A 10704-nucleotide genomic window follows, 5' to 3' on the forward strand; every position below is an offset into this window, starting at 1 on the left:
AAAAAAAAAAAAAAAGAATAGGAATTTACAAACACAAACCATCATGAAAAATCATCCTTTTATTACCTTGGAGATAAAGTATTCTGTGATGTATTGGTAGGAGAAGTAAGAGGACTGGACCAGTTAGCTGGTGATCGTGGTGTTGGTCTGGTCAAAGGACTCCCCATGGAACTCTGATGAAGGGAGTCAAAGAAATATTAACATATTACAAATAAGTTCACTTAAAAAAATTCTTAAGGAAGCCACACAAACATTAGGTTGAACCACACTTAAAGGCCGTATTTCCAGGTCAATATTTTAAAAATTCATGTACTTATGTCTGGTTTCCACGGGAAAAAACTTCTTCCTACTTAAGTTATATAACTCTTTAGCTTTTTTCTGTTCTCACCTACTTCCTGCTCTGAAATATTAACATCCTTTCCCTCAAGGATTCAATGATATACTAAACTAGTAATTTTAAATTAGCTTTCTGTTCTGAGCTAATTTCCATCTTCTAACCATTAATAATACTCAAATTTTATTCCTCCTTGACTTTGCTTTACACCAAGGGAGTTAAATCTGGTCATATTATTAATATGTCTATTTTTAAGATATAATGACATAATCCTTACTCCTTTTCAAAACATGACTGACTCTGATTCACAAGAAATTGTTTTAGGATTACTTTTAACCCTCCTCAGACTTTACCTTAAGCCTGCCATCAGTGCATCTCCTGTGTTTGCTATCAAATGTCTCTCTTTAATTCTTTAGTTCAATTCTTTAGGCATATTATGTAAATTATTTCATACCAGTAAAAAATACATACATGTATATACAAACACACACACACACACATATATATATATACATATATCACTTCAAGGTTTCATTTACTCAGAACTTATTTCTTGAGTCATCCCCATTAGTCCTCAAATAAGAATTGGTTCAACTAAAGAGCATGTCCTGATCCTAACGGCTTCCAGCTGGTGCTCTCACCTATGTTTTGCTCTTATTTTGCTTTTCTTGTTCATGCCCTAGCCACCATTTACCATCATCCTAATCTATACAAATTATAATATAATATAAACAGGACAGGCATAGGGACTCTATTCTTTCCAAGACAATATTTAATTCTGCTCAGGAAATGCCAAATAAAGATGCAAAAATTATATAGTAAGGATCAAGTTTACGTTGTATAAAAGAAAGCAATTATTGTTAAATCAACCATCACGTTATAGAATAGCCAAGAAAATAAGCAGGAATTACCTGGGTTCCATTGCCAGTGTTTCGAAGGTGATTATGAAGAAGCTTGGTAGCACCATCCTGAAAAGTTTTTGGTAAAGCTCCTAATAACATTGTAAACTCTGGGGTATTGAGTTCAAATAATGATATCAGCACTGACTGTGCTGCCTAAAAAACAAAGGCATACAAGAAGTAGATAAATATATTTTTGTTACTTCAATGAGACCATTTTCTACCCCCACATTTCTGTTCAATAGCACGAAGCTTGGGCATCTTTTCCAGGGCAAAGAAAGAGACTCTTATTTGCTTTCAAACTGCTTTGTTGGAAAGATTAAAAAATATTGACCTACCATTTTTTTTTGAAGGTAAGAAGGGAATATGAAAAGTATAATAACTATAACCTAACAGACAGTAGCAAAAGTTAACCATGACAGTTTCCAGGGTTACTCTGTAACATACTAGTACAGTACTTTAGTTTTCCTAATAAGCAATTACAAAGAGAAGGGATATCTAATCTTCTCAAAAGCAGTTAACCTAACAAGTCTACAATTTGAAGTTAAAGTAAGTTTGTTCTGTGGAAATGGGAACAATGTAAAGCTTACTCAGATCAGTTAAGAAAAGTTATACAATTCTTTTCTGCTTATGAAGTAATCAACTGCATTACTTTGAAATTCAAATTATATAGAGAATTAAGGAAGAGAGAAACTCAAATCATTTATAATCAAATGACACAAGAATCCACATCTGCACACTTCATTTTGGACCTTGCTGAACCCACTCTGTGAAAAATACATCTGAATATACAACACTAGGGGAATAAATTATGTTATACTGGAACAATGGAATACTATACAACACAGTCTTGGAAGATGACACAACTCTCAATGTAGAAATTGAGAAACATCTATTACATACTGCTGAAGACCAAAACTATAGGATTACTTCTGTAACAGGCCAGGCACGTTGGCTCACACCTGTAATCACGGCACCTTGGAAGGCCGACGCAGGCAAATCACTTGAGGTCAGGAATTCGAGACTAGCCTGGCCAGCATGGTGAAATCCTGTCTCTACTAAAAATACAAAAATTAGCTGAGTGTGGTGGTGTGTACTTGTAATCCCAGCAACTTGGAAGGCTCAGGCCAGAGGATTTCTTCAACCTGGGAGGCAGAAGTTGCAGTGAGCGGAGATCGTGCCACTTCACTTCAGTCTGGGCAACAGAGTAAGGCTCAGTCTCAAAAAAAAATGTGCTAGAATATGTACTTTAGTTCATCTAGTTTACTTTGGTTTAGAGATTCAGCTTTATTTCTCCCACAGGGACAGACATCTCAATTGCTCCCAAACCATATACCAATGATCCTTTCCTCGTGAAGTGACACTTCTAATCTCCTATATAAACCTAAGTGTCTCTGGACCTTCCTTCATGTTCCATTGACCTATTTGTCTATTTCTATACTAATTTCTTCATTTATCAGCTTGAGACATTTTCTAGTGATTTCCTAAAACAGATGCGACTTAGGTTCCTTTCAGCATCGGCTTTACCTTTTCCTCTTTCTTCTCCCTTACACTAGTCCATTTTTGTCACATCAGACAGCATAATCTTTAAAAACATAATTACCATGTGACTTTAAAATGTGCCAATGATTTCCAGTCACATCAGTATTCTTGTCCTTGGAATATTGCAAAATTTAAATTTTGATGAACTCCAACTTATCTGTTTTTCCATTTGTTGCCTATGCTTCTGATACCATATGTAACAATCCACTGCCAAACCTGAGGTCATGAATATTCCTGTTTTCTTTTAAGTGTTTTACTTTCCTGTATCTATTGAGATAATTATGTGGTTTTTGTGTTTTTACTATTGATATAGTGTATTATATCAATTTTTGGATGTTAATCTAATCTTGCATTCCTGGTAAATATCCCAATTGGTCACTGATATGGCGTGGCTCTGTGTCCCCACCCAAGTCTCATCTTGAATTATACTCCCATAATTCCCAAGTGTTGGAGGGACCCATGGGAGATAACTGAATCATAGGGGTGGTTTTGCCACATTGTTCTTGTGGTAGTGAATAAGTCTCACGAGATCTGATAGTTTAATAAGGGGAAACCTGTTTTACTTGGCTCATTCTCTCTTTGCCTGCTGCCATCCATGTAAGACGTGGCTTGCTTCTCCTTGCCTTCTACCATGATTGTGAGGCTTCCTGAGCCACATGAAACTGTAAGGCCAATTAAACCTCTTTCTTTGCAAATTGCCCAATCTCAGGTATGTCTTTATCAGCAGCATAAAAATGAACTAATACAGTCCTGGTATATAATTCTTTTATATACGTTGCTAAATTTGGCTGGCCAGCATTTTATTGAGGATTAAGGCATCCATCTTCATAAAAAGATGCTGGTCTGTGGTGTTTTTTTGATGTCTGATATCTCTGTCTAGTTTTGGTATCAGGATAAAACTGCTCTCACAGAATAAACTGGGAAGTGTTCTTTCCTCTTCTGTTTGTTTGGAAGAATGTGTGAAGAATTGATATTAATGTTTGATGATATATACCACCAACAAAGCCATCTGAGCCTGGGCTTTTCTTTGTGCAGTTTTATTTTATGTATTTATTTTTTTGAGATGTGGTGTTGCTCTGTCACTCAGGCTGGAGTTCAGTGGCATGATCACAGTTCACTGCAACCTCGACCTCCAGCACTTAAGTGATCTTCCTACCTCAGCCCCTTAAATAGCTGGGACTACAGACATGTGCCACCACACATATTTTTGTATAAAGATGGTTTCACCATGTTACCCAGGCTGGTTTCTCATGGGCTCAAGCAATCTATCTGCCTTCGCCTCCCAAAGTGCTAGGATTACAGGTGTGAACCACTGTGCCTGGCTTGTGCATAGTTTTTGATTACTAAATCAACTTCCTGTTGTATATCTATTTATACTGTTTATTTCTTCTTGAGTCAGTTTTGGTAGTTTGTATCTTTCTAGGAATTGTCCATTTCATCTAAGTTACCTCATTTACTGGCATATAATTATGCATAGGATTTCTGTATAATCCTTTTTTATAAGCTCAGCAGTTATATTAAAATAATTTTTAAGTCTTTAAATCAAATACATACGTACAGATTTTTAAAAAGTTTTAGGAAACGTTTTATAAATCTTAATACCCTTTTTCAGCTCTCCAGAGTTCCCTTTTGTAATGCTTGTTTTTAATGATAGGATTGACAGACTTATACAATTATTTCTTCATTATTAGCTTGAGACATTTTCTAGTGATTTCCTACTAGAATAGATAATGATTTAGGTTTCTTTTCATTTCTTTTTTTTCTTTTGAGTTGGGAGTCTAACTATCATCCAGGCTGGAGTGCAGCAGCACAATCATAGCTCACTGCACCCCTGAACTCCTTGGCTTAAGTGATCTTCCTGCTTCAGTCTCTTGAGTAACTGGGACTACAGGCATATACTACCATACTCACCTAATTTGAATTTTTTTTTTTTTTTTGCATAGATGAGGTCTTGTCATATTGCCCAGGCTGGTCTCAGACTCCCAGCCTCAAGTGATCCTCTCACCTTGGCCTCCCAAAGTGTTGGGATTACAGGCGTGAGCCACCACACCCAGCCGCATTTGTAATTCTAGTGATTTGAATGTTTTCTCTTTTTAACCTGATACATGTAGCTAAAGGTTTGTCAATTTTGTTGATCTTTCTAAAGAACTAACTAGCTTTTGGTTTCATTGGTTTTCCCAGTCTTTATTTCTTTTGCTTTAATCTTGATTATATCCTTCCTTCTGCTGTCTTCAGGTTTAGTTTGCTTTTCTTTTTGCAGTGTCTTATTGTGGTGAATTGAATGACTGATTTGACAGCCCTCCTCTTTTTATTGTAGGCTTAACAGCTATAAATTTCCCTCAAAGCACCACTTTAGCTTTATCCCATACATTTTGGTCTTTATTTTCATTAATCTCAAGGTATTTCTCAGTGTATTTTCTTATTTCTCTTTGGCTCACTGATTACTTAAGAGTGAGCTGTTTGTGGGTTTTCCCAATTCCTTTCTGTTATTGACTCTAATTCATTCTACTGTGGTCAGAGAACATACTGTGTATTAGTTCTATCATTTTAATCTATTGAGGTTTGTTTCATGGCCTAACATGCAGAATGTTCCACGTGTACTTGAGAAGAATATATATTCTGCTGTTGGGTGTAGTGCTCATCACTGGAAATAAAGATCACAAAAATGTATATTCTGTGAACTCTTTATTTTTTTTTGAGATAGGGTCTCACTCTGTCATACAGGCTGGAGTGACAACCTTGCCTCACTGCATCCTCGACATCCTGGGCTCAAGCAATCCTCCTACCTTAGCCTCCCAGGAAGCTAGGGCTACAGGTGCATGCCACTGCACCCAACTTTTTATATTTTCAGTAAAGCTAGGGTTTCACCATGTTGCCCAGACTGATCTCAAACTCCTGGGCTCAGGCAATCTGTCTGCCTCAGCCTACCAGTGTTGAGATTATAGGCGTGAGCCACTGTGTCCAGCCTATGTGTATTCCTTTTGCAGCAAATGTTGATGGAAATGATTCACCAGAAAAGAAAAGTAAATAGAAGTAGATATAAGATGCAAGAAACAGGCCAGGCACAGTGGTTCATGTCTGTAATTCCAGCACTTTGGGAGGCCCAGGTGGGCAGATCACTTGAGAACAGGAGTTCAAGACCAGCCTGGACAACATACTGAAATCATGTCTCTCTTAAATACAAAACTTAGCCAAGTGTGGTGGTGCACATCAGTAATCCCAGCTACTAGGGAGGCTAAGCCATGAGAATCACTTGAATCAGAAGGTAGAGGCTGCAGTGAGCCAAGATCATGCCTCTGCACTGCATCCTGGGTTAAAAAACGAGACTCTGTCTCAGAAAAAAAAAAACAAGACGTAAACAGGGATAAAGATAAGTCTCAGGAAGACACTCAATAGAAATTGCAGGCAGATGTGTATACAGCAGGCCTGAGGAGAAAAATGTCAAAGCTGGAGAAAAGAACAGTGTCCAGGAAGGAGCTCTCTAGAAAATAAAATAATAATCTATGTTTTTGAGCATATGGAAAATAACAGCCATACATGTGTAGCCGAGGTGTTGAAAATACTATACTTAGAAAAAAATATTAGGCAAATGAAAAAGCAAGGCAAATTGTCAACTCCAGGAGAAATAATGTATCTATAAGAAAGCAAGCAGTCGCAAATCACTTGGTATAGAAGTGAATACCTGCAGAGTCAAATGTAAATCTTTTCTACTAATAACTAGTAATTGATTCATATGTATTTTATAAATACCTTAGAAAGGATACAGAAAGTTTGAGAAAGCTAAGTCCTCACTTACCAAGATAGATGGATATACCAAATGTCTACATTTATCAATAGATTTTAAAAAATGTCTAAAAATGGATAAATCAAACAATAGTATAAGCTCTTATTTGAAAAGTATAGGTAAACGCAGGGGGAATGATTTGGAATATTTTGAATGGTTATAAAATTAGAGAGAGGATTGTTGTAAGGGTAGGTGTTTTTGATTCAAAGTTTGAAAATTATGCTTATATTAATTGGATACAATTTAAAACAACTTAAAATATTTTTTAAAAAGTTCTTCATAACTCACTGCTAACTGGTATGGTCCTGAAAATATTAGCTTCATTCACTGTCAATCCATAATGACTGACTTGCTTTCCCAATTTATCTTCTCAACCTTGTATTAAAACATACCTTCCGAACATCAGAACTTTTGGGTTCTGTTGTCCAAGTGATGACCCGAGATACTGCTAAGCGAGTTTCACTAGAATTTATAAAATCTGCTGGATCCATCTGTTTCGCCAGAGTTTCTATGTATTTAAGGATAGCAACCTTCACCTGCAGAGGAAAGCACAAAGAGAAAGAACAGTAAGATGGTTATTGTGAGACACTAGAAAATATTTCAAAAATAATCAGGTGATTATTTTTATTATTTTTTATATACAGATAGGGTCTCATTATGTTGGCCAGGTTGGTCTTGAACTCCTGGCTTCAAACAATCCTCCCACCTCAGCCTCCCAAAGTGCTGGGACTACAAGCATGAGCCACCATGCCCAGCCAGGTGATTATTTTATGACAAATAGAGAATGAACAAATAACATCAACAACAACAACAAATACAGTCACCTACCGACCTGAGGTACAAGTATATGACAGTGTTGATGATTTTTTTCACACATAATCAGAACTTTGAGGTCCCAGGTGTTTCATTCCCCAAGTCTGAACAACTGCTGAAGACTATCTTGACAAGATTATAAACATTTCCTTAAATCAGCCCTCAGAGCTTATGGCTGACTCTTAGCTAGACTCACGGAGAGCTAGTCTTATTAACCCAGTGTAATTTCATTTTTGGGAAAATGAACAAAAGTATTTTGGAAATGAGGTATGGCAAATCAAGGTAGGCAATATACTTTTTTTTTTTTTTTTTTTGGTCAAACATAGACTCTCACAACGAGATGAGGTTCCTTAATGAGTCCATCGGTTGTCAGAACTGCCTTCCAAAAGAACTGTCACAAAAATGAGTTATACAAGTACCAGTGAAGAAAAGACAACAACTATTTCTATAGAAATGCTATGTGTTGGCTGGGCGCGGTGGCTCAAGCCTGTAATTCCAGCACTGTGGGAGGCCGAGGCGGGTGGATCACGAACTCAAGAGATCGAGACCATCCTGGTCAACATGGTGAAACCCCGTCTCTACTAAAAATACAAAAAATTAGCTGGGCATGGTGGTGTGTGCCTGTAATCTCAGCTACTCAGGAGGCTGAGGCAGGAGAATTGCCTGAACCCAGGAGGCGGAGGTTGTGGTGAGCTGAGATCGCGCCGTTGCACTCCAGCCTGGGTAACAAGAGCGAAACTCCGTCTCAAAAAAAAAAAAAAAGAAATGTTACGTGTTAGTTTAAAGGTCTTGATATTCTCCCAGTAATCTTGATGTAAACATGCATGCAAGGCAGATGTTTGAAATATATATATTTGTGGAAGGGCTATAATTGAGCTAATTAACACATACATTACCTCATATACTTAATTTTTTTTTGTGGTGAGAACACTTAAAATCTATTCTCCTGACAATTCTTCTTATAAATTCAATTTTAAAGTTTTATATATTTAATGTGTATAACATGATGTTTTGATACACATATACACAGTGAAATGTTTCCTACAGTCAAGCAAGTCAATGAATCCATCATCTCAGTTACCCATTCTGTGCATGTAGCAAGAACACCTAAAACCTACTCTTCTAGCAAAAACCCCAAATTTAAGACAATATTATGAACTATGGTCTTCATGTTGTCCATTAGATCTCTAGACTTAATCATACTACAGATTTGCCACTTTGTATACTTTGACCTACATCTCCCCATACGACATCCCCCATTAGCGGTTTTCAAGTATACAATACATTGTTATTAACTATAGTCACCATATTGTACCTGTGCACTTAAGAAAACAGCACTTGACATAGTCCTGGGATATAGCAAGGATGCTAAACATAAATTAAATGCTAATTTGCTGACGTAAAGAAGGTTTAAATGTATTATTGAAACTTGAGAAAAAATTGTCAAATTTTAAAGCAGTATGTTTTTCTATGTTTTTTCTTCCCTTACTATTGATTTTAATGTCATTTTTGTCACTCAGGCCCAATACGGTCTCTGGGAAGTGCCATACTGAATAAATTAGCAGGAAGTAAAATATTAAAATAAGGTTCTGAAACTTATACAATTTTCCCTACGTACTTCCAGTTAAAATAAAAAGAAGAGATCAAATTACATTTTTCTTTCTTAATGAATGAATTTTAACAAGTATTTGTAACTTTACACAGGCAACAAAAGCAAAAATAGACAAATGAGATTACATCAAACTAAAAAGCTTCTGCATAGCAAACAATACAATCAACAGAGTGAAGGGACAACTAGAAATGAGAGAAAATATTGTACTGCAAACCATACATCTGCTAAGTGGTTAATATCCAAAATATATAAGAAACTCACATGACTCAATAGCAAGAAAACAAACTGTTTAGAAAATGGGAAAAGGATCTGAATAGACGTTTCTCAAAAGAAGACATATAAATGGCCAACAGGTATATGGAAAAATGATCAATACCAGCATTCTTCAGGGAAAGGCAAACTAAAACCTCACTTCACACCTGGTAGAATGGCTGTTATCAAAAAGATGAAAGATAAGTGTAGGTGATGATGTGCAGAAAATGAAACTCTTCCACACTGCTGGTGGAAATGTAAATTAGTACTGCCATTATGGAAAATAATATGGAGGTTCCTCAAAGAATTAAAAATAGAACTGCCATATGATTCAGCATTCCACTAGTGGGTATAGACCCAAAGGACATGAAATCAGAATGTGGAAGTGACATCTGCACTCCCATGTTCACTGCAGCATTACTCGTAATACCAAGATATAGAATAAATCTGGCAGTCTATCCAAGATTGGAAAGATAAAGAAAATGTGGTGTATATACACAATAGAATACTATTCAGCTTTACAAAGGAGGAAATCCTGTCATTTGTGATAATGTGGGTGAACCTGGAGGACAATACATGAAATACGCCAGACATAAAAAGACAAATACTATATGATCTCACTTACATGCAGCATATAAAAAAAATCAAATTTACAGAAACAGAGAGTAAAATGGAGGTTACCAGAGGGTAGGGGACTGGAGAGATGTTGGTCAAAGGGCACAACATTTCATTTAGACAGGAGGGGTAAGTTCAAGAGATTCAATTTCTCCATCAGCCAGGAAGGATGTTGGTGTAGAGGTTGACGAAGCTACCAAGGACAGTAACTACCATGACTCCCAGTGCTATGATGAAATCTCGGATGTGTGGCCTTCTGGCCAAGTGTCTGCAATTTCATATTGTAGGAGCATTCATTGTATCCCTGTGGGTAGCAACTCTTTATAAGTTTGCTGTAGCTAAACCACGAAAGAAGGCACATGAAGATTTCTATGGAAATTATGATTCCATGAAAGATTTTGAGGAGATGAGGGAAGGCTGGTATCTTTCACAGTGCAAACAAATTATGGAATATAAAGAATTTCTTCAGGTTGAATGACCTAGAAGTTTGTAACTGACTTGTATTTCTGAACTATGAAATGTAAATATGTGGGCTAAGAAACAGTTTCTCTTAATAAACAACAACAACAACAAGAGACCTTCTGTACATCATGGTGACTACAGTTAAGACCAATATATTGTCTATATGAAAACTGATAAAAGAGTGAATTTTATGTGTTCTTACCACACACAAAAAAAAAGATACACGATACACCTATGAGGTAACAAAAATGTTATATAACTCGATTTAGCATTCCACAATATATACATATATCAAAGCATATATAGAATTTACTTGTCAATTAAAAGACATATGTATAATTTTAAATAAATTTATTGCAAAAACCAAAAGTTAACCTATTAGCCATCAGAA

The 10704-nt window shown here is 36.3% G+C and overlaps 1 protein-coding gene across 36 annotated transcripts in view; it reads right to left on the reverse strand.

Annotated features, from left to right (window-relative positions):
* The window catches only part of CLASP2 (cytoplasmic linker associated protein 2), a 203727-nt gene that overhangs the window by 60759 nt on the left and 132264 nt on the right, over positions 1–10704 (reverse strand). For all 36 annotated transcript variants that reach the window (XM_037736045.1, XM_017521726.2, XM_017521715.2 and 33 more), the window contains 3 exons: positions 6952–7095; positions 1246–1389; positions 67–173 (listed from right to left, as the gene is read on the reverse strand). In XM_037736045.1, coding sequence (XP_037591973.1) covers positions 67–173; positions 1246–1389; positions 6952–7095 — 395 coding nt within the window. The remainder of the gene's footprint in view (positions 1–66; positions 174–1245; positions 1390–6951; positions 7096–10704) is intronic.

This window comes from Cebus imitator, unplaced genomic scaffold (assembly GCF_001604975.1).
Source record: "Cebus imitator isolate Cc_AM_T3 unplaced genomic scaffold, Cebus_imitator-1.0 Scaffold21, whole genome shotgun sequence".
Taxonomy (NCBI): domain Eukaryota; kingdom Metazoa; phylum Chordata; class Mammalia; order Primates; family Cebidae; genus Cebus; species Cebus imitator.